The sequence below is a fragment of the Giraffa tippelskirchi genome, chromosome 11 (assembly GCF_054371585.1).
Source record: "Giraffa tippelskirchi isolate mGirTip1 chromosome 11, T2T-mGirTip1v1.2.pri, whole genome shotgun sequence".
Lineage (NCBI taxonomy): Eukaryota > Metazoa > Chordata > Mammalia > Artiodactyla > Giraffidae > Giraffa > Giraffa tippelskirchi.
This window is the reverse complement of record NC_137285.1, coordinates 23,635,906-23,660,790: the sequence shown is the minus strand read 5'-3', so window position 1 is coordinate 23,660,790 and position 24,885 is coordinate 23,635,906. Positions and strand designations below refer to the sequence as shown.

The window sequence follows — 24,885 nt, the reverse complement described above, 5'->3', positions numbered from 1 at the left end:
CTGGGAGTCACAACTAGAGAAAGCTTATGCATCAATAGAGATCCCCCAAAAATCTCTGGTTGGGGAGCTAAGATACCACAAACCTTGCAGTAAAAAAACAATAAAATAAAAATCAATCTTCTTTTTAAAAAAGCACTAATTTATTCACGAAAGCTCCCCTCTCATGACCTAATCACCTGCCCACCCCGCCACTCCTAATACCATCACACTAGGGTTTAAAATCTCAACAGAAGAACTTGGGAGCCACACAAACATTCAGTCCATACCTGTTCCTTTCATTATTGTAATCATATAGCTCTGATGCTTTAAATATCATCGCTGTGTTAATGACTCCCCAAATCCCATCTCCAGATAACAAAGTGCTTATTCAACATCTCTACTTGGCTCTCTAATTAACATCTCCAACTTAATATGTTCAGAAATATAACTCCAGGTATAGGTTTTGTGTCTTAGGAGACTGGGAGTTGCAAACTGAAATCAAGTTCAGATACAGAAAAATGATTTACATTTCTTGTACACCCAAGTTTGTATACCTGCTCTATTAACATAAAATGTCAAATGTCCTTGCACTGTTCTGATGCCTTGTTTTACATTTGCCATATGCTTTCCCCATCATTCTCGCCCTTGGTCCTTTCTGGAGCTCTGGACAGTAATCAGGATCTCATTTTGTTTTTATTTTTTTAATATTTGTCTTAGGCTGTGTTGGGTCTTAGTTGTGGCACGTGGGATCTTTTGTTGTGACCCATGGCTTCTCTCTAGTTGTGGTGTGTGGGCTCAGTAGTTGTAGCATTTGGGCTTATTTGTTCCACAGCATGTGGGATCTCAGTCCCCCAACTGGGGAACAAACCCGCATCCCCTGCATTGGGAGGTGGATTCTCAACCACTGGACTACCAGAGATCTCCTAGGATCCCATTTTAGAGATGAGAAAACTGAGGAGCACTGAGGTTGTAGCTTGCCCAAGGTGGAAAAGAGGGTTTATGACAGCTAGTGCAGGACTTGATCAGACTGCTTCTATCGTGTTGTCTGAACAGGTAATATCCTGAGATTGTGGCCTTAGAAATCACCCTTCCTGCCATGTGAATATTAGAATCTTTTTCATTCATGTGGGCAAGGGGACCAGGGAAAGGGGCCCTGAGACAGGCCACTGGCTCATGGACCTTTCCATCAGCTGCTCTGGCCCTCCCTCACTCTCTTGGCCCATCTCAAATAAGCCCACTCAGACAGGCTGAAACATTGGACAGGGAATGTTGTATTAGTTTCAAGTGGACAGTAAAGTGATTCAGTTATATATATATGTGTGTGTATATGTTATTCTTTTTCAAATTATTTTCCCTTAGAGGTTATTACAAAATATTGAGTATAGTTTCCTGTAGTATACAGTAGGTACTTGTTGATTACTTATTTTATATTCAGTATTGTGTATATGTTAATCCCAAACTCCTAATTTATGCCTCTCCCCCAACCCTTCCGTTTTGGTAATGATAAGTTTGTTTTCTATGTCTGTGGGTTTACTTCCGTTTTGTATAGAAGTTCATTTGTATCTTTTTTTTTTTAATGTTTAGCTAGGTTTATTCCTAGGTATTTTATTCTTTTTGATGAGGTGGCAAATGGGATTGTTTTCCGAATTTCTCTTTCTGATCTTTCATTGTTAGTGTATAAACATGCAACAGATTGTTGTGTATTTGTATCCTGTAATCTCGCCAAATTCATTGATGAGCTCCAGTAGCTTTCTGATAGCGTCTTTAGAATATTTTATGACTAGTATCATGTAGTCTGGAAATAGTGACAGTTTTACTCATTTCTAATTTGGAGTCCTTTTAGTTCTTTTGCTTCTCTGATTGCCTAGCTAGGACTTCTAAAACTATGCTGAATAAAACTGGTGTGAGTGGACATCCTTGTCTTGTTTCCTTTAGATCTTTAATCTAGTGGTTCTCAAGAAGGGGCCATTGCATCCTCCAAGGGCCACTGGACAATCTTTGGAGATCTTTTTGGCTGTTATAGCTAGGGAAGGAGGTTGCCACAATTGGAAGATGAGCAACTGGCATCTAATGACAGGCTCAACATCCTACACTATCCTACAGCACAGCCCCACAAAACAGAATCAGCCGATCCCAAATGTCAACAGTGTCTTGGCTGGGAAACCTGGTCTGTAAATTCTCAGAGATACTTTCTCAGACATTTTTATGTAAAATTGCAACTCCTCCAAGACTCCTGACACTCTTCTTTGCTTTATTTTTCTCTACCACTTATTGCCATTTCATACACTATACATTTCACCTATTTATTGTGGTTTTTGTCTTCCCTCAATAGAATATGGATGGCAGGGATTTTTATCTGTTTCATTCATTGTTGTACCCGTAGTGCCTAAAATGGTACCTGGCATATAGCAGACACTCAATAAATGTATGCTGAAAATGAATGAATGAATGAATCAGAGCTTATGGATCTCATTTGATCTTCATGGTGTTTATAAAATAGCAAATTAATTCTCAGCATTGAAAAACTATTGCATTCAATTTTGTTACCACCCTGAACCCCCAAAGCATTTGCATTTTCTACCTTGGTGTCTTACTGGTCTCACAGGCCAGACTGGAGAATTTGGGGGGTGCTGTTGGCAGGGACAATGGGCTGTAGTTGGTCTTGGAGGTGCTGAAACCAGCCCCAAAGGTGCCCACACCCCAGAGCAGGCTGCCTCCCCTTCTGTGCCCGCTTTCTCCCATGCTTTCTCCATCCTACCACCTATCATAGTTAGTGCCCAGATTTATTTATTTATTTTGCTATTATTCTCTTAATTTTAATCATGGCACAATGTCCTCATGGGAAGTATGCAAAGTGTGAACCCCATCCCACCAAGAGCCAGGCTGAGCGATCCTTGACAGGGCAGGCTGCAGGGATGACTGGGAACTATGCCCTGGGAGACTGTTTGGCAGACTATTTCTTCATGCAAACTACTGGCAACCAATGTGAGGTTCTGTCAATGGAGAATTAAATGGCCAGAAACTGCCGCAACATCTCCAGAGAAGAGTGTCTCCAAGGCAGCCATGGCATGTGCCGTTGGTGAAGAAGGGGTACTCAGGTACCCGGTCCCCTATTCTTCCCCTTAGGGGACACTCAGGGTTGCCCCTACCACATTGCCCCTGACATTCACCCACCCACTGCACACACAGGGAACACACACATCTGAGGAGATGGACTCTCATGGATGATATGCATTTTATAGCAGCAAAAAATTGTTCGCTGAGTGCTTACAGTAAACCGGGAACCATTTTAAGGGGTCACACGGATCATTTCATTTGAATCCTCACCATGAACCTAGGACAGGGCTACATTTTAAGAATCACATCCATATTTCAAATGAAGAAACAAAAACACAGGGAGGTGATGTAAGTTGCTCAAGAACACACAGATGGTAGTTAGTGAGTCAGAATTTAAACACAGTCAACCCCAGAGCTCTGCTCTTAACCATGGTGCCTACTGGTTTATGGGCTGTTTGAGTTGATGATTTTGATTCTTATTCCTTTTCTTCCACTGTGAGCAGAAAGACTTTATTTTTCACTGATAGCAGACCTGGCCATGTGGCTAGCTTTGGTCAAGAGAATGTGGAAAAAGTTGACAGCCAACCTATCCTAGCTCGGACTGAAGAGCTATCTGTTTCTGCCAGCCCTTGTGAACTCTGCCACCAGAGGAACTTAAACTAGCTGAGATCTCTCAGCCCAGTGCTGGAATCAAGCACCTGGACTCCATAACAGCCTGATGTGCAGGGAGGGATAGCCCAGCTGAGCCCAGAGACCACCAGATGATCTGCAAATGCACAACCAAGAGAAAATGATCATTCTTTTCAACAACCAAATGTTGGGGTCACTTGTTACGCGGCAGAGCTGACTGAGTTATTCTGCTAAGTGCTGTGGTGAAGAGGACACTGCCAGTACCATTCAAGAGGCCTCATATTCCTTCCCCTCCACACTCCATTCTCCCTTTATCCCACCCCGCTTCTCTCCTTCTTAGGCATTGGAGAGGCCACAGCGGGAAGAGCCCACGGTTTTGGGAATTCTCCACATCAGAGCTTCTCATCCAGGGGCGGTGACTGGTGCCTGGCCCTAGCTTTGATCTGGGAGAATTCGTTTCCTCTCTCTGTGTCCTATTCTCTCACAGAACTTCTGGCTTATCTAGCATCTTATCCACTATCTACCCTCCCCCTGCAGCTGCCAGAGAGAAAGTTTTATGTTTGCAGGAGGTCTGCTGCCATTTCAGCAGTTTGTTCACTACTAAAGTGCCTGACACTTACTTTCCTGACATCTCTGGAAAAGAAGAACAGGAAAAGGTGGAGGAAGGCAGGGCTAAGCAGTATTTCTGAGATGATGTCTCCGCTTCCCTCCTCTTTGCTTCCTGCTCCTCGCTTAAAGATGGCCATACAGAAATCTGTTCTGTGATAAATCACACTTTCTCCAGCTGACAGTGCAAAATGCTGCCAGGACTTGGGGGATGCTGGGTGGTTCTCAGTTCAGAACTCCCGTCCACCCTGGATCTGGTGGTTCTGAGTGGGACCTGGCCCATGTGGGCCAACTGGACAGCAGGATCCTCACCAGGGCGGTCAAGCCCTGATGAAGCTGGATTTCCTCACTAGAGGCTCCAGATGTGTGGCCAGGCCTGCACTGGAGTCAGGGCTGACCCTTCACTATTCTTCATCTGAAAGTGAAAGTGGATCAGTTGTGTCCGACTCTGCGACCCATGGGCTATACAGTCTATGGAATTCTCCAGGCCAGAATACTGGAGGCTCAGCTGGTAAAGAATCCGCCCGCAGTGTGGGAAACCTGGGTTTGATCCCTGGGTTGGGAAGATCCCCTGGAGAAGGGAAAGGCTACCCAGTCCAGTATTCTGGCCGGGAGAATTCCATGGACTGTATAGCGCGTGGGGTCACAGAGTCAGACACAGCTGAGCAACTTTCACATTCTTCATCTAGTATACAAGGATTCCTTCTTTTTACAGTTACTTCCTGTATTGCTATTATGCACCAGGCATTTTCCCAGGCACTGGAGATGTAGACGTGAGTGATCAGGAGACTTTAAGGATATTCTGATTTGGGGAGTATATGGGTAGATGATAACAAGCCAACAAGAAGACATTTGTGGGCCATAAATACCATGAGAAAAATAAAAGAACAGAACAAGAGAGGGAGGATTCCACCTATCAAGAAGGTGGCAGCCTTGTGAGATTTGGGGGGAGAAATTTCCAGGCAGATATTCTTATCTTCCTTATCTAGAATTTATTAAGTGCCTGCTGTATGTCAGATTCTGTGCTAAGAGGACATCAAGGACTGACTCCTTTTGTCCTCACACAAAACATTTTACAGAGGAGGAAAACAAGGCACAGAGAGGTTGGTTAACTTGTCCAAGGTCACATAGCTAATCGTATTGGACTTGGATCTGAAAGCAGTTCTTGAGCTCCAGAAACTTTCCCTTAAAAAAACAACTTTGTCAATTTAGTTGGTGGAAAGTTATCTCAGTGCTTCTATTTTAGAATTAACAAGAAAGTTCTTGAGGTTTGTGATTAAGTCTTCTTTCTTCCTGTGACCTTCTGCAATTCCCAGACACTAATAGACTAGAATTTTACTAAACTGTCTTTCTTTCCTTCTCTTTTTTAAAAGTTTGTCTCATATAATTATGCTCAATAACTTGTTTAAGTTCAGGGGCCCATCTTCATCATCTCATCATCTCACCCTCTTCATCATACTGTTAAAAGGAAAATCAGAGGCAACGTAATTTTTTGGAAGAAAAAAAATCCTTTGATTTTTTAAACACCTCTATTGAGATATCTTTGACATATCAAAATGTATCCATTTAATATGTACAACTTGATGCTTTGATATATATATCCCCTGTGAAAAGATTACCATAATCTATACTAAACAATGTATCCATCTCTTGACACAGTTATCATTGTGGGTGTGTACAGTGCATTGAGAAGATTTAATTTAGAATCTATTCCCTTAGCAAATTTCAAGTGTCCAGTACAATAAGCCTTGGTCCTTCACTGCTCTCTTATAATATGCAAAGACCCTAAGGTAGGAATATTTTGACCTTTTGCAGAAACAGAAGGAAGGCTGGTAAATACAAAGCTAGAGAAGCAGGCTAGGGTGTGCTGGGCAGGGAGAGAATGGCATCCCAAATTTGCCAGGAGAATTAAACTGGAAAACCCATAAATACAAGCAATTAGCCCACTGTCTGGCACATACAGGCAGACACACCACACAGGTGCTTGGCAGACTTGTTGGGTAAGTGGATTATATTAGCCCCGGAAGTGTGTAGATAAGGGGCTTTGATTTTTTTTTAACATGCTTTGATTCATGGGGAGAAGCTTCCAGAATGCCAAACTTATATAGCACTGTCTTTCCTGTGTGTGCACATCTCTCTCCAGTACCTTTTGCCCTGGGCCACCTGCTGTGCCATCAACCACGCTCATTGCCTAATGATGTCACTTGAGATGCTAGTCCTGGTACCCAAGACACACGGTCCAGGACTGTCCTGCTTAGGGGAGTGAGTGCCTCATGGCTTCTCTTTGAACCTCTAGACTCCAAAGAGCTTCCCTACTAGAGAAGGCTTATTTCAAAAGCAGCCGCCGCCACCTGAACACTGGAGCGAAGTGAGGAAGGAAGGGCTTAATTGTAGAGGAAACCAGGTAGCAAGGATGGGAGTGATCCGGCCATGCAGGTTGAAACGGGAGTTTGGGGAGGGATGTCACTAAAGCCCAAGGACCATGTTTGCTCGTCGTGACCACTCCTGTCTTCCCTCAAGAGCTCAGGGGATCTGGTGAAGCTGGAAGGATGAGTCTGAGTTTCTAGCAAGTCCATTACATTGTTACAAGTCACGTATTTCCTCCTCCTCTTCATTATCCTTTTCTGATCTGGAATCATTCCATGACAGCCTCCTACACGCTACGGTGTCAATTTCCTTGTCAATTATCCTCATGCCTTCAACAGCCAATCACGGGACACCTATCCTCCTGGGAGAGCTCAGGGCAGAGTCTTACTGGGAGAGTTTAGACACTTCCACTTCTTGTCCTTTGCCTCCATCAGAGCTGATCACTGCTTTAGTTAATGTCAACCTGTTCATGGCTTGGTTGACATTAGGCCTTTTCCCTAACCCAGGCCAAGCTGAGAAAGAGCAGAAATGCCCTGGGACAGGAGGACAGGGAGACGATGGGGAGCTAAGAACACGAGGTGGGAGGAGAGGAGCCTCTCCTCCAGGCACCCAGCTCTCTTCCCTGTGGCCCCTGCCCTAGTTGCATGTGGGGACCCTCACCTCCCCCACATTGGTCCAGAGGTTTGGGTGAGGTTCCGCCTTCAGCCTCCAGATTAGGGTCATGCGACCATGACCTAAGCCAAGCAGAGCTTCACATTTCTCTGGCCACAAACGATTGGCTCAGGGGTCAATGCATGACTTAAGCTGGTACAGTCGGAGGGAATCTCAGGAATTTTTCAGGCAAGGCTAGGTAAAGATGTTTGCCCTTTCCTGCTCAGAAGGCTACGTGTAAAGGGATGGTTTGCAGACACTTTGGGACGGTACAGCTCATCTGATATTTCAGTCAGTACAGGTACAGAATACTGAACCAGAAGACAGAGAGGTGGAACTAAAACACTGATTGATGACTTCATTTGAGCTCCTGGATTCAGCCATTCCTGAAGCCAGTTGCTTACTGTATAGATATAGAAGCCCTTAAGCTTTCTTTTTTGGAGTTTAATTCAGTTTGGGTCACGTTATCTGTTAACCAATAACATGCTCTCAGATATAAGAGGCAAGCTCTGCTGGACCAGCCCAGACCCATCTCTGTGTATCTCTGTCCTTAGGCATCTCAGCAAGAATGACAAGATGAGAAACAGGTAAAAAGGCACCACTGTCATTAAGCTGACACCACATGGTGAGTACTAATTCTCTGAGAGCCCAGAAACTGAAAGTGCTGGGAAAAAAATAGAGTAAATTAGAAGTAATTTAATAGAATTTCAGATCATATTCAGTGGACAGTTATTTTTACTGCCCCAAACACAATCATCTTATTTTGCCTATCAGTTTTTAAGGTATTTTTCAGGGGTATCTCCCTAGGTCTTCATGCTCAGCTCATGTACTTCAAGGGTCTTGACACCAGCTACACAGTGGGGCATACTCCTAACACATCACACTGCCCCAGCCACAGGGGTTGGTCCAGGGATGGTCATATGATTCTTGTCTAGCCCAATAACAGGAAGTCCCAGGATTTTTGACGGAGGGAAAGTAGTATCTCATTTCTGCTGGACTTGGACCTGGGAAGCAGTGGACGTATGGCCTCTGAAACCACTTCTAGACAGTCAAGGGCTGGGACTTCCTTGGAGGTCCAGTGGTTAAGAATCTGCCTTGCAATGCATGGGACATGGGTTCAATCTCTGATCAGGGAACTAAGATCCCATGTGTCACAGGCCAACTAAGCCTGAGCCACAACTAGAGAGTCCGTGTGTGGCAATGAAAGATCTTGTGTGACATAACAAAGATCCTGCGTGCTGCAACTAACACCTGACACAGGGGAAAAAAAAAAAAAAAGAGAGAGAGAGAGAGAAAGGAGTGTTTGGCTTGATAGTGAAAGAAATAGAGTGAAAGGCAGAGCTCAGAGGTGCAGAGAAATTGATTTATGAATCCATCTGTGTCCGAAGCCTGCAGTGCCCTAGACTTTCCATTTGTAAGACAATTTCTTCCTTTACTTATTAAGTCAACTGGAGAGTCTTCATCATTCAACAAGCACATCATCTTTGGTAAAGATATGAGGGGCCACTGGGAAGTTGACATATGATGCTGTCTGAGACAGAATCTTTGTAATCAGATGGATTTCAATAGAGAGGTCAATGAGGGGTAAAAATTTTAGTATCTGGCAGAAGCAAAAGCAGACACGGGGAAGTGTTTTCCATATCTAAATCTCCCCCAAGGCAAACAGATTCTCTACCCTGTGCTTCCTGGAGCTGGCCAGAAACTTTTCTTCAAGGCAAGGGCCTTCCATGTCCAGATGCAGGATTTCTGGGGCTTTACAACCTCTCTTCCCAATTAAGTAAATCTAGATGGAGCCTCCCTTAGCTCAAGCCTGACTCATAAATAAGTGATCTTATCTTTTGCAAAAGTCTTTTATTAGAACATGGGAGAAGGCAATGGCAAAGGCAAAGAACATAGTATTCTTGGGAGCTTAAGACAGAGGGTCAGACCAACCTGTTCTTTCTTGGCCAGTCCCAGTCATTCATTTCTGCCTAGCCACCTCTCCTAGGGATAAACATTTGGCTTATTAGCTCCTACCAGCTGGAGGCTCTGGGTCTGTGCTTCTTGAAGAACATCTGGGATGATGGAAATGTCCAACACCTGAGCCATCCGATGCCCTACCTACGAGCTCTCCAACATGGTAGCCACAAGTCACCTGTGTGTCCAGCCACACCCTCTCTGAGTATAACAACCGCAAATGTCTCCAAACATTGCCAAATGTTCTCTGGCAAAGGATGCGATCCTCCTAGGGAGGGAACTCCTGCTCTAAGTCTATCTGGATAGTAAGAAGAGCTAACTGAATGCATTGTCCTACATGCTTTATTTCTATGTGTTCTCTGTGCGTGTTCAGTCACTTCAGTTGTGTCTGACTCTGTGATCCTATGTTAAAACTCAGGATTCCCAGGTGGCTCTAGTGGTAAAGAATCCACCTGCCAATGCAGGTTGATGTAAGAGACACAGGTTCAATCCCTGGGTCTGAAAGATCCCCTGGAGAAGGAAATGGCAACCCACTCCAGTATTCTTGCCTGGAGAATCCCATGGACAGAGGCGCCTGACAGGTTACAGTCCATGGGGTCTCCGAGAGTCAGACACCACTGAAGCAACATAGCACACATACATGGGATCCATTAGCTGGAACCACGCCCTGGAGGTTAGACAGGCTGCACTGAAAATTCAAAAAATGTGCTTTTAAAATGATGCTTTAAATCTCGGCATTCCTATCTTGTCATGGGGGCTGCCTAGCCCCTGTGGCCTCAGGAGCTTTGGAGCAAAGACATGCAGGGCTGCAGACCAGTATAGGGGTCGCCCAGGAAGCAGAGGGTGGTGTTTCCTAGAGTCAGCCTGGCTAAGATGAGTGGGTTCGTAGAGCACTGTGAAAATCAGGGACACACAGTCAATAGCAGGCACCAATGGGACTTCCCTGATGGTCCAATGGTTAAGAATCTGCCTGCCAATGCAGGGGACTCTGGTCTGATCCCTGGTCTGGGAAGATCCCACAAGTCATGGGGCAACTAAGTCCGTGTGCCCCAACTACTGAGCCTGTGCTCTAGAGCCCACGTGCGGCCACCACTGAGCCCACGGGCCCTAGAGCCCATGAGCTGCAACAAGAGAAGCCACCACGATGAGAAGCCTGAACATCACAACCTGAAAGCAGCCCCCACTCACCGCAACTTGAGAGAGTCCTCATGCAGCAACGAAGTGAAGCCAAAAACAAATAAAACTCTGTTTTAATTTATTAAAAAAAAACCTAGCAGGCACCGACAGTCACTATTTTCTCTGCTAACTGGCCTGAATATCTCCTCCTTGGAGGCCACCCTATCTGGAGTCATCCTTTACCCCGAGGCCACACCCTGGCACAACACCCATCGCATTTCCTTTTCGGTCCTCATCACCACACATAATACACTTATCTGCTACTGTCCGCTCCCTCCATCACTAGAACGCCAGGCTCCATGAGAAGGGGGTGGAGAGGGCATGTTCTATTTCTTGCTGAGTACCCAGTACCAGAACGGTCCTTAGAAAAAGGCCAATGCACCTTTGTTGAATGAATCATTAGGTGGTTGTAGAAAACACTGTATGTCATTGAATCTGAGTTACCATTACTTCATGGACCACGAGTAAGAAAACCTGTGCAAATTAACCTGTGCTGTGCCATCCACGGCAAGGCTCATCTTTATTCCAAGGATGTTCAAGTGTGGACAAATATTTATAGCAGGAGTCCCAAACCTCCCGGATCTAATAATGCCTGATGATCTAAGGGGTGTGTGTGTGTTTGTGTGTGTGTTAGTTGCTCAGTCGTGTTCAACTCTCTGCGACCTCATGGGGTATTGCCCACCAGGCTCCTCCGTCCGTTTGATTTTCCAGGCAAGAATACTGGAGTGGGTTGCCATTTCCTTCTCCAGGGGATCTGCCTGATCCAGGGATCAAACCTGGGTCTCCTGGAGCTAATGTAATAATATTATAAATAAAGTGCACAATAAATGTAATGTGCATGAATCACCCTGAAACCATTTCTCCCACCTCCCTAGTCCGTGGAAAAATTGTCTTTCAGGAAACCAGTCCCTAGTGCCAGAAAGTTTGGGGGCCGCTCTTTATGGTAAGGGCTCTATGATGATGGTTACATAGATGGTGGAAGTGCTTGTCTCTCTTATGTATTTTCGCTCCTTGTGCTGTTCCTGGGCTTCTGTTGGGCACATGGGTGCCCTTCTCTGGGCTGTTGCTTTTTCATTTCTTGAACATAAATCAACACAGATGCTGATGTTTGCAGGTCTTTCCACTCACACGTTATTACTTCTATTGACCTAACCCCAAACACACTGCAGACCAGACCCCTTGTCACTCGCTGCTCCTTTACGTCCCACACTGGTGAAGCTTCATGTCCCAAATGCCCACCAGCCAGGGATATTCAAGAAGCACTGCAAGGTGAGAGAGAGGAAGAGGCAGAAATGTGCATGTGATATAACCCCAACTCTGCAAACAGGTGACACTTTTGGTAAAGAATCCGTCTTCCAAGGCAGGAGACTCAGGAGATGTGGGTTCGATGCCTGAGTTGGGAAGATCCCCTGGAGGAGGAAATGGCAACTCACTCCAGTATTCTTGCTTGGAAATCCCATGGAGAGAGGAGCCTGGTGGGCTACAGTCCATGGGGTTGCAAAAGTCGGACACGACTGAGCAAACATACACACATGCTGCGAAACAACCCGGGACAGAAAAACCCCTTCTACATGTGCATTTACACACACACACACACACACACACACGCCTTGACGTGTATGTGTTTATGATCGTATGAGCATGAAGAAAGGTATAGAATGAGATCAGGTAGGAAATCAACATGGATTACCTGAGGGCTGGAAAGGTATGCTATAGCATGTGTGTGTCTGTGTCTGTGTGTGTTATCTGTAGATCTCCCAATTTAATTAATTTTTTTTCTTTTTGATTTACAATATTGTGTTAGTTTCAGGTATATAGCAAAGTGATTGTTATACATTTACATATACATATATGTATATGAAATCTCTATCAGATTCTTTTCCATTATAGGTTACTATAAGATATTGAATATAGCTCTCTGTGCTATACAGCAGGTCCTTGTTTATCTATTTTATATATAGTAGTGGGTCTCTGCTAATCCTGAACTCCTCATTTATCCTTCCTGTTTTCCCTTTGGTAACCGTAAGTTTGTCTTCTGTGTCTGTGAGTCTATTTCTGTTTTGTAAATAAGCTCATTTGATTTGCCGAATTAAAAAGTCCATGGTAAAAAATAGTTTGTATGATATCCCATTCTTGTAAAATAAGATCTCTCTCTAGATGGCTATCCGAAAAGTGTCAAAAGAGATTACATACAAAATGATCGCCAAACTTTCAGTAAGAGACCACATACTGTATGATTGCATTTATGTGAAATGCCCCCCAAAAGGCAAATCTACAGAGACAGAAAGTAGATTAGTGGTTGCCCAGGGCTAGGGGTGGGAATGGGGATTAACAGCAAATGGGGTGACAAAAATATTCCAAAACTGGGTCACAGCAATGGTTACCGAACTCAGTCAATCTCCTAAAATGTCACTGAATCATACACTGGAAGTAAGCTGCAACCCATGCTAATTTTTTAATAACACTGTGCCTATCACAAAAATATACCTGTGAGCAGCCAGTCTGTAACCCCTGGCTTACCTAATAGTGTCGTCAAGGGGATTACCCAACTCAGAGTTAAGCCCTTTACTTGAAAAATGAAACTCCTGAATCCTCACAATAACCTTTTGAATTAGATACCCAATTGTCTCTCAGGGAGATTGCAAATCAGTGATGGTAGAGGTTTACTCACCACTTTCACTTTTCACATGTCCATTGAGTTGGTGATCAGATTTAGCGCCCAAAAATGTGAACTGTCATATTAATAATTTTCACACGGACTACCCGTTGAAATGACTGTTTTAAATATAATGGGTTAGACACATGCGTTAAAAATCAAATTCACCTGTTTCTTTTTACTTTTTTTTGAATGTGACTACAAGCGAATCTAAATTACTTATGTGGCTCCTGCTACATTTTTATTGGTCAGTGTTGTTTAGAACTTCGACCACTTCCTCTTCTCCTCCCACAGGTTTTCGGGGTCTTCTGTAAAGCACTTTGGGATCAGGGTTACCATCAAATAATAAACCACTGTTTGGTGAATTAGAAAAAAGCATCTCTTCTTTGAGACAGTACCTCCAACAGTCAAAAAATGGTGGTCACAGCATATTGCTGGGATGCTTTACTGTCACCTACTGGAAGGTTTGTGTAACAATTTAGACAACCGTGAACGTGGCATCCAGTGCAGTGAACAATCTCAACAAAGCTGGGCTGCATGGGTCCATTCCGGGGGTGGGGGTTGCAGAGAAGGACTTTTCCACTCTAGTCCTCCCCTTCCATGGTCTGTAAGGTTCTCTTCCATGCAAACATGTTTTTAACTCCAGAGAGAAGACTGATTGCTACTTGTCAGACTCGATCTGGGGGGTGGCGGGATGGGGGGATGTGGCGGGAAACATTACATGGCCATAATTCTTTGTGACCCCATGGACTGTAGCCTGCCAGGCTCCTCCATCCATGGATGCTTTCTCTTGGATATGTATGTTTTTTTTTCTGGATATGTTTCTATTGATTTCAAAAAATACACAGAAAGACCAAATGCTTAATTTCTGGCTTCAAAAAACCCTCACAGTCTTATTCTTTGCGCAACCATTGCAGGCGCATGATCATGGTAAATGTTGGCAGGAAAGATCAAAAAGTAGGATCCATGCCTCAAAATAGTCTCAATTTATTCCCCCCACTTACCTCCTAGTAACCATAAGCTTGATTTCTACATCTGTGACTCTATTTATGTTTTGTAGATAAGTTCATTTGTATCTTTCTTTAGACTCCACATATAAGTGATGTCATATGATATTTTTCTTTTTCTGTCTGACTTACTTCATTTGGTATGACTATCTCTAGGTCTACTCATGTTGCTGCAAATGGCGTTATTTCATTCTTTTTTTATGGCTGAGTAATAGCCTATTCTATACATACTACATCTTCTTTATCCATTCATTGGTTGATGGACTTTTAGGACCATGCTTCTATGTCCTGGCTATTGTAAATAGTGCTGCAATGAACACTGGGGTACTATATATACAACAGCTAACTAACAAAGACCTGCTGTGTAGAACAGGGAATTCTACTCAATACTCTATAATGATCTATATGGGGAAAGAATATGAAAAAAAAATAGGTATATGTATTGCTGCTACTGCTGCTAAGTCGCTTCAGTCGTGTCCGACTCTGTGCAACCCCATAGACGGCAGCCCACCAGGCTCCGCCGTCCCTGGGATTCTCCAGGCAAGAATATTGGAGTGGGTTGCCATTTCCTTCTCCAGTGCATGAAAGGGAAACGTGAAAGTGAAGTCGCTCAGTCGTGTCCGACTCTTAGCGACCCCATGGACTGTAGCCTACCAGGCTCCTCCGTCCATGGGATTTTCCAGGCAAGAGTACTGGAGTGGGGTGCCATTGCCTTCTCCGAGGTATATGTATAGGTATAACCAAATCACTTTGCTGTACACCTGAAACTAACACAACATTGTAAATCAACTGTACTCCAATGAAATTTTAAAAAAGATAGTCTCTAGGGCAGGGATTCTCAAGGAAAACTTTCTCTTGGAAGGGCAAAATGGTAACTTTTATTTTATTTTTATTTAAAAAATTAAAAAAGATTTTTTTATAGGTAACTATTTTAGACCATCAGACCACATAGTCTCCATGGAAACTTACTCAAAAGCAGCTATAGACAATATAGAGACAGATTTGAAAGAATGAAATTTTGCCATTTGCGTCAACGTGGATGGACTTGGAGGGCCTTATGCTAAGTGCAATACAGCAGACAGAGAAAGACAAATACCGTATGATATCACTTATATGTGAAATCTAAAAAATACAACAAATTAGTAAATAAAACAAAAAAAATAAGCAGACTTGCAGATACAGAGAACAAGCTAGTGGTTACCATTAGGGGCAGGGGTAACATAGGGGTAGGGGGACAAAAGGATTATTATGGGATTATATGAAATCATGTGTGTGAAACTTTTGAAAACTGTAAAATATTATAGAATTTAAAGAATCTTCCTTTCAAAAAATTTTTTTAAAAAGAAATAGATTTGAGTGGTTATGTTCCAATAAAACTTCTTTACAAAGCAGGTGGTAGGCTGAATTTGACCCAATGTTCACAATTTGCCTCATGGGACAGCAGTTTCAACAGCTGCCCCATGGTTCAGATGCATGCGGCCGGTGTGTTTTATATTTTATTTTTTGCCCGTTGTAGTTTTCTTTTTTATTACATTTGTTGCCAATATTGAAAGACAGATGAGTTTTACGAAATTTGCGGCATCTCTTGAAGGTGTGCCAATCCTGAACTCACATTTATACACGGCCATAATGCTTCATTGTGACCCCATGGACTGTAGCCTGCCAGGCTCCTCCATCCATGGGATTTTCCAGGCAAGAATCCTGCAGTGGGTTGCCATTTCCTTCTTCAGGGGATCTTCCCAACCCAGGAATCAAACCTAGGTCTCCTGCACTGCAGGCAGACTCTTTATCGTCTGAGCCACCAGGGAAGCCCCCTATAATTGGCAGGAGTTGACCATGGCTGCCCTTCCAGAAATGGGCTTGTCTGATTTACCACTTCACTCACTTAAATCACCTGCTTGGTTACTGTAAGTACTTGAGTCTGACTTATGGTCCGCAGTACACTTGATGACAACAAGGCTGGCATGATGTCAAATTAACAGATGGAAATGGGAACGTTTAGTGAAGCCCAGACATGACATGACTGAGAGACTTCACTTTCACTTTTCACTTTCATGCATTGGAGAAGGAAATGGCAACCCACTCCAGTGCTCTTGCCTGGAGAATCCCAGGGACGGGGGTGCCTGCTGGGCTGCCGTCTATGGGGTCGCACAGAGTTGGACACGACTGAGGTGACTTAGCAGCAGTGAAGCCCAGAAACGTTGTGAACACAAGCCAACTCACTGGACCTCTTATTTCACCAGGCTAACCTCTGTTAGTGAACAATTCGCCCCCATGAAGTTTCCACCAGCTCAATCCAGATGACTAATGGAATCACTTACTTTGCACATTTTTTATCTGGCTGAGCCACCTGGCTTGCAGGATCTTAGTTCTCCAACCAGGGACTGAACCCGAGCCCTGGCAATGAAAGTGCTGAGTTCTAACCCCTGGACCACCAGGAAACTCCCTGGAATCACTTACTTTGATGACCTCCTCGTCTGTGGACTTGCATTCCACGGACTCCGAGATATCTGTCACGATACTGTTCTCCTCCACGGTGACCACCTTGATGGGCATGGCAACTGTTTTTCCCGTGAGGATGGCGGTGTTCAGGATCTCAGTGTCCTGCCGGAAGAACGAGACATACCTGGGTCAAGGGAGCTATTTGGTTCTCTCGGAGACTAGGGGAAGCCTTCCATGGCGTGTGCCTCTCCTTGTTTAGACAAGACATGGCCACAGTTACCTTAGGAACCTGGGCAAAAGGGTTACAGGTGTCCTGCTTGCTAGACAGGAGATCATCTTAAGGTCAAGGACTCTACGTGTTGTGTTTATATGTGAAAATGAGTGGCAAGTTCAAACTGTGTATTTTGGAGGTTTCTAGAGGTGTCAAATTTGTGGTTTAAAAACTTGATTTAAAAGTGAGTGTTCAACAGTCTTATGGACACAGCAGAGGTGGCAGGGGGGTACAAATTGAGAGAGTGTCATTGAAATATATATTACCATATATAAAGTAGATAGCTAATGGGAAGTTGCTGTATAACACAGGGAGCTCAGCCCGGTGCTCTGTGACAACCTAGAGGGGTGGGTGGGAGGTGAGTGGGAGAGAGGGGTGCTTGCCAGGTGACTCAGTAGGTAAAGAATCCACCTGCAATGCAGGAGACACAGGTTCGATCCCTGGATCAGAAAGATACCCTGGAGCAGGGCATGGCAACCCACTCTAATATTCTTGCCTGGAGAACCCTGTGGACAGAGGAGCCTGGCGGGCTACAGTTCATAGGGTCGCAAAGAGTCAGACATGACTGAAGTGACTAAGCATGCATGCATGGCTGATTCATGTTGATGTATGGCAGAAACCAACACAACATTGTAAACCAATTATCCTCCAATTAAAAAAACAAAATAAAAATGAATGTTCAAAACAGAATCTGCAAGGCACAGCATGGGGATTTTTAGTTTACTTGTTCATTTCTTGTTATGTCTGGGTGAATTGTCTCATTGTAATAAAGCTTGTCCTCTTTGTAGCCTATTCTCACAAACAAGTTAAATTTTTGTTTGATCAGATCCAGATGCAAAATTGCATGATAGATTTGTAGTAAAAAAAACCTTCTAAACCTTAGAAATATAACCTGGTGCTAGGTGTTTCACAATTTACTTTTAGTTTATTTGTGATTGTCTTCCTAGTTTTCAACCATGACAATAAAAAAATACGCATCCTTTTTCTTTGTTGCAGAGACCAAGTAAAAGGTACACATCAGTGAGGTTTCAGTTGTAAGCAACAGAAATTGACTGGCTACTTTGTGCAGGAAGTTACCATGGAAGGTGGAATCACCAAGATGGCCATGTTCCAATCTCCAGAACCTGTATGTCTGTTGCCTTATATGGTAAAAGGGACTTTGCTGTTGTGATGAAGGATCTTGGGCTTCCATGGTGGTTCAGCTGGTAAAGAATCTGCCTGCCAATGCAGGAGCCCGCCAGGCTCCTCTGTCCATGGGTTCTCCAGGCAAGAATACTGGAGTGGGTTGCCATGCCCTCCTCCAGAGGATCTTCCCCACCTGGGAATCGGACCCTCATCTCTTGCATCTCCTGCATTGACAGGCGGGTTCTTTGCTCCTGAGCCACCGGGGAAGCCCCAGATGTTCACCACAAGAGCAACCAAAGAGTTAGGCAATTTTTACCCCAAAGGCCCATCATCACTGCTACACCTTGGCAACGGGCTTCACTGCTTTGTGTAGCACACCAGTCTTCTCCTGTTGTTCCACTGTGGCCCATTCCCTTGGAGGCCTGGGGACTTTGCTTTATCCTGTTCATACTGACTTCATGCCAAATGATTAGCATCACCTCTCACGTGTCTTATGATTTGCAAAGTGATGAAGAAAATGCCTTCTCTCTTAAATCTGTAGGCACTCCCTGTTGGCACTTGTGCAATCCTGTTCCCTATGGTCAAAAGAAGATGAAAAGGGGTCTGTGGCTTTGGGATGGCTATTGGCACCTTTTACCTCTGAGTCAATTTCTCCCCAAATCCCTCTCCAGAACTGCTGCTCTACTTTGAAGCAGGAGATGCAAGGAAAGAGATTTTCTCAGTTCTTCCTCCAGGGAAGCAATTGACACAGAAGTGACCTTTTGCATTAACCAAGTGCACAGCTGAAAGAGCCATCAGTTACAAAGGGGAGTGCCAGCCTCTCCTCAATGCTGGTGCCCATTGACCCTCTGCCATGTCTTCTCTTGGGTCCATGGGATTCCTGGAGCTGGAGCTGCCATCTGGGCATCTTGGGTCCACAGGATTCCTGGAACTGGAGCTGCCATTTAGGCAGCTTGCGCATTGGCTATCACTGATGCCAAGAATACCACAGAAATTCCCCAAGTCCATTTTCAGGTTCATTACAGGTAATGTGCTCAGAGTTCAGTCTTAACATCTTCTTTCTGAGAATGGTCTTTGGCTAATGGCTTCATTAAAGCAGCAAACTCCCTCGTGGATTAATTGTGATTAGCTTGCTAATGGTCGCTGCAGTTTCTCTCTCTCTCTCTCTCTCTCTCTCACACACATACGCACACACACACACATGCACACACTGTCTCTCACCTAAGACTTCCTATCCCTAAACTGAATTACATCAAGATTAACACTGGTGGGTCATTAGATATTTTTTGCGAACCAAGATCAACTTCAGGAGCACAAATTAACAGTCACAGAAATGCCAATATTTAAAATGGATAACCAACAAGGACCTACTGTATGGCACGGGGAACTCTGCTCAATGTTATGTGGCAGCCTGGATGGGAGGGGAGTTTGAGGGAGAATGGATACATGTATATGTATGGCTGAGTCCCTTTGTCCACCTGAAACTATCACAAAGCTATATTCCAACACAAAATGAAAAGTTAAAAATAACAAAAATGCCAAATGAGTGAAGAAAGCATTGATCTTTGGATAACCTGGTTAAGCCACAGGGATGAAGTTCCTTTTATTTAAAAATTCCTTTCTAATCTAAAAAAATGATACAAATGAACTTATTTACAAAACAGAAATAGACTCACAAACTTAGAGAATGAATTTATGGTTACCTGGAGGGGAACGATGTTGGGGGAGATAGATTGGGAGGTTGGGTTGGACATGTACACACTGGTATATTCAAAACAATCAATAAAGACCTACTGTATAGCACAGGCAAGTCTGCTCTATACTCTATAATAACCTAAATGGAAAAGAATTTGAAAAAGAATAGATACATTTTGTGTATAACTGAATCACTTTGCTGTATACCTTAAACCAACACAACATTGTAAATCAAAGATACTTCAAGATAAAATAATTTTTAAGTAAAAGAAATAAAGAAAAAGACTCCTTTCCTGATCAACAGTTTTGGTGAGTGTTTGTTACTTGGTGGGCATGGGGAGCCTGGAATCCCAGATTCTACTCTGTGCTTTAATTTTCTATAGAGCCTTATTGTTTGGATCTTGGTTTCTTCATTTTACAAATTAAGGGATTGGACCACATCATCCACATCTCCTTCCACCTGTCAAATCCTACATAACCATGAAGATCCACCAGCCATTTAATGAACCCTTACTGTGCACCCAGCATGTTCTTGTCACTGGATTATAACATAGTGAACCAGAGTGACAAGCCCACATTCACACAGATGTATGGGATGGTGGGGGGTGGGAGGCACAAGCAAGCAGGCAACCACAGTATTGGGTCTGTCAGGACTTTCTAATTAACTAGTGGCAAAAATCCAACTCAATTCAGTCTAAGCAAAAAGGTGACTTATTGCCTTGTACAACTCAAGTATCCAAGGGAAGATTTCAGCTTCAGGTATTGCTAGAACCAGGTTCTCAAAACACGTTGCAATTAATTCCTACGTCTCTCCATCTCTTGACTCTCTTTCCCCTGTTTGGTTTCATCAATTAGTAAGCTATTTCTATGTAGTAGACCTCCAGCTATATTCTCCATGGCTCAAATCTGTGTTCTTCCGTCAAAGAACTCAATAACAAAAAACAAACAATATCCCCAAATAGCCCAATTAAAAAATGGGCAAAGGACCTGAACAGACAATTCTCCAAAGATGATATCCAAATGGCCAACAGATGCATGAAAAGATGTTCAACATTACTAACCATTGTAAAGCAAAACCACAAAGAGATATTATTTCACACCTGTTCAGGTGGATATTATCCAAAAGTCAAAAGATGACTTGTTGGTGAAGATTTGGAAGAAAGAAAACCCTTGTGCACTGTTGGTGGGAGTGTAAATTGGTGCAGCTGCTATGGGAAACAGTATGGAGGGTCTTCAGAAAATTAAAAATAGAACAATCATGTCATCCAGCAATCTCACTTCAGAGTATATACCCTAATAAGAAGAAATCACCATCCTGAAGAGTTCTCTACACCCCCATGTTCATGGCAGTATTATTCACAGTAGTCAAGATATGGAAACAACCTACACGTCTGTCTACAGATGAGCGGACAAAGAAAATGTGATATATATGTGTACAATGGAATACTATTCAACATCAAAAGAGAAGAAAATCCAGACCTTCCTGGTGGTTCAGTGGTTGGGAGTCCACCTGCCAATTCAGGGGACATGGCTATGATCCCTGGTCTGGGAAGAGTCCATATGTCTTGGGGCAACTGAGCACATGCGCTGCAAACTACTGAGTCTGCTCACTTGGAGCCTTGCTCCTCAACAAGAGAATCCCGGGCAGTGCAACTGGAGAAAGCCCGTGTATAATAATATAAAGTAAATAAGTTAAAAAATTTAAAGAGAAAATACTGATATTTGTGGTAACATGGATGAAACTGGACGATGCTTTGCTAAATGAAAAAAGTCAGACACAGAAGTCAAACACTGTGTGATCTCACTTATATGTGGCATCTAAAAAAAAAGTTGTACTCATAAAATCAGAAAGTAGACTGGTCAGGGGCTGGGAGTTCGTTTATAAGATGGATAAGTTCTGGAGACCACACGTACAGCATGGTGACCATAGCTAATAACATGTATCAAATACTTGCAATTTGCTGAGAAAGTAGGTCTAAAGTGTTCTTAATGTGCATACACCTCCACGCACATGTGCACGGTAACTATGTGAGGTGATGGATGCGTTAACTGCTTGATTGTGGTTGTCAGTTCACGACGCATACATATATAAAAATCTATACCTTCTACAAATATACAATGGAATATTACTCAGCCATAAAAAGGAATGAAACAATGCTACTGGCAGCAACATGGATGGACCTAGAGAGCCAAGGACAGAGGCTGCAAGAGAAATCAGACCTTCTGACACCCTTAGCTTGGATTTCTGGTCTCCAGAACTGTGAGAAAATAAAGCTCTGTGGTTTAACCGTCCAGTCGTGTATTTCGCTATAGTTAACCCTAGAAAGTAAGAAATGTCCTTTATCATAACCTGAGAAGGGGTCATTGACATTGTGGAGAAGATGGACGGATTCTGTTGGCATACAATCACGGAGGAGTGATGTTATGAGAGGCAGCCAATATTTGTGTCGTGCGTGGAGGGCACTAACTCCAGGGTCCCTTAGGCTGTGAATCTGGAATTCCGGGAGAGAAGAGAGGAGAAGAAACACCTAGTGGGTATGGGCTTTAGTCACTGAAGAAGAACCCTTGGCCACCTTTCCAAGGTGGGCCTGGTGCACTTGAGGGCTGGGAAATGAAGAACTCCCACACCATCCTCGGATTCCTGTGAGTGAACAATTTTCAGGTTGGACTGTATTTTTCTGGTTTCTCCTGATCAAGGCATAGCTGTGGGATTACCAAAAACAACAGCCCACAATGCAGAAGCAAGGGGACAGTGGGGAACCCAGGCGTGGACTGGGCATGTTATCCTGGTCTGACTGTAAAACTCCTTTGTTCCCTCCCAAAGACTTGGAGAGATGCTGTGCTGGGAAGGAGGGAACATTTTCTGGTGAGTTAAAAATATGTGTGTGTGCACAAGTATGTGTATGAAACTGACATTGCAGTTTACAGATATGGGGCTGGTTGCTGCCCCCAAATCCTTTTAGAGTTGAGGCCAATTCACAACAATATGCCTGACACACTATTTATTTTAATTAATTGATTGATTTTTGGCTGCCCTGAACGTTCGCTACTGTGTGCGGGCTTTCTCGAGTTGCAGTGAGCGGGTTTCTCATTGCAGTGACTTCTCCTGGTTTTCGAGCACAGGCTCTAGAGTGTGGGCTCAGCAGTTGTGGCACACAGGCTCAGCTGTCTCGTGGAATCTTCCCCAACAGGGGTCTAACCCGGTTCCTCTGCATGGATTGGCAGGCAGATTCTTAACCACTCGACCAGCAGGGAAGTCCCCCAGCACACTATTTAAAGACATAAAATTGTGGGTTTTCTGAATCCCCGGCCAGACCTGGAAGAGTTCATGTCGTGCAGGGCCAGCCAGGAGCAGGTGCTGCCTGCCTTCACCCTCTTCGTGGTGCTGCTCTGGAGGCCAGGCTGTGAGTCGTCTTTTCTCCAGGCCCCCCTGAGGTATGAGATGCTCAGCATCAATGAATGGAGTCCTCTCTCTTGAAAGTAGGTGGGTGTACACCTCCTGTCCCCCAGTACACATCAGATCCCACTCATCAACACCATTTCAGAGCCTTCCAGAACACGACTAAGATAGAACTGTTACTTGGACACTTTTTGTGTTATTAAATGTTTGTTCTCTGCTTTTATTGTTTTTTTTTCCCCCCTCTTTCCGCCTCCTTCTGTCAGAAACTGGAGAAATGCTCTGTGTTTCTGAAAAGAATCAATCAAGTAAGGTACTTTTAAATCATTGCCATTTCAAACTTGAAAAAAGCCCGAGGCTTCAGAGAAAACGCACTTTGTTTGATTTGCCCTCATAAATGTAAATTGGTTTGGCCACTTTCTGCAATTTTTTTTTTTTTTACAAATTGAAGTTTTAATTTTTAAATAAATTGAGAGGACAGAATTGCTTCTGAAGGGTTGAAAAAGTTGAGGTGTGTGAAATGATGCAAAAGATTAGTCCACAGACTTCCCTGTAGTCCAGTGGTTAAGACTCCATGCTTCCAATGCAAGGGACACTGGTTAGATCCCTGGTCATGGAACTAAGATCTCACATGCCATGTGGTGCAGCCAAGACAAGAAAAGTCCAAATGGCCAGGGGATGGGATACTTATCCCAGGAGTGGATGTGAAATGCTGACTACAGATTCCCCAAGACTTCTCAAGGAGAGAAATTAGAAGAATGGAAATGTGTGATGTCCACCCAGTGGAATATTACTCAGTTGCAAAAAAGGGATGAAGTGCTGATATGTGGGACCATGTGGATAAACCTCGAAACATAATGTTAATTGAAAGGAGCCAGACACAAAATGACACCTATTGTACGATTCCATTTATATAAAATGTCTAATTTTATGCAAATGTCTATTTGCATAGGCAAATCCATAGAGATAGAAAGCAAATTGATGAACTGATGGTTGCCAGGAGCTTGAGGAGGGTGGTGGGAAGGCAGAGTGACTGTTTGAAGAGTATGATTTTTATTTTAGGGTGATGGGAATGTTCTGGAATTGTACAGTGGTGATGGCTGCACAACCTTGTAAATATACTAAGAACCATTCACTAAAGGAGAAGGCAATGGTGACCCACTCCAGTACTCTTGCCTGGAAGATCCCATGGATGGGGGAGCCTGGTGGGCTGCAGTCTATGGGGTCGCTAAGAGTCAGACATGATTGAGTGACTTCACTTTCACTTTTCACTTTCATGCATTGGAGAAGGAAATGGCAACCCACTCTAGTGTTCTTGCCTGGAGAATCCCAGGGACGGGGGAGCCTGGTGGGCTGCCGTCTATGGGGTCGCACAGAGTCAGACACCACTGAAGCGACTTAGCAGCAGCAGCAGCAGCAGCATCCACTAAAGACTTTAAAATGGTACATTATTCCACTCCTGGCTATTTATCCAAAGAAAATAAAGTATTCATTCGAAAAGATACATGTGCCCCAAATGTTTATAGCAGCATTTTTACTAATGCTAAGATATAGAAGCAACCTAAGTGTCTGTCAGCAGATGAATGGATAAAGAAGATGTGATACAAACACACACACACACACGCACACACACAATGGAATATTAGCCATAAAAAGAACGAAATTTTGCCATTTGCAGCAGCATAGATGGACCTAGAGATTGTTAAACTGAGTGAACTAAGTCAGACAAAGACAAATATTTTATGTTACCACTTATATGTGGAATCTAAAAATGAAATAAACTAATGAATATAACAAAACAGAAGCAGACTCACAGATACAGAGAATAAAGTGTTGGTTACCAGTGCGGAGAGAAAAGAGGGAGGGGCAG

General features: G+C 43.7%; 1 protein-coding gene and 1 long non-coding RNA gene across 3 annotated transcripts in view; one reads left to right on the top strand and one right to left on the bottom strand.

Moving 5' to 3' along the window:
* Positions 1–24,885, bottom strand: part of TMEM132C (transmembrane protein 132C) — a 432,037-nt gene that overhangs the window by 17,464 nt on the left and 389,688 nt on the right. For both annotated transcript variants that reach the window (XM_081538273.1, XM_081538274.1), the window contains one exon: positions 16,546–16,689. In XM_081538273.1, coding sequence (XP_081394399.1) covers positions 16,546–16,689 — 144 coding nt within the window. The remainder of the gene's footprint in view (positions 1–16,545; positions 16,690–24,885) is intronic.
* The window catches only part of LOC145525404 (uncharacterized), a 50,175-nt gene that overhangs the window by 5,560 nt on the left and 19,730 nt on the right, over positions 1–24,885 (top strand). The gene's annotated exons all lie outside the window — the stretch shown is intronic.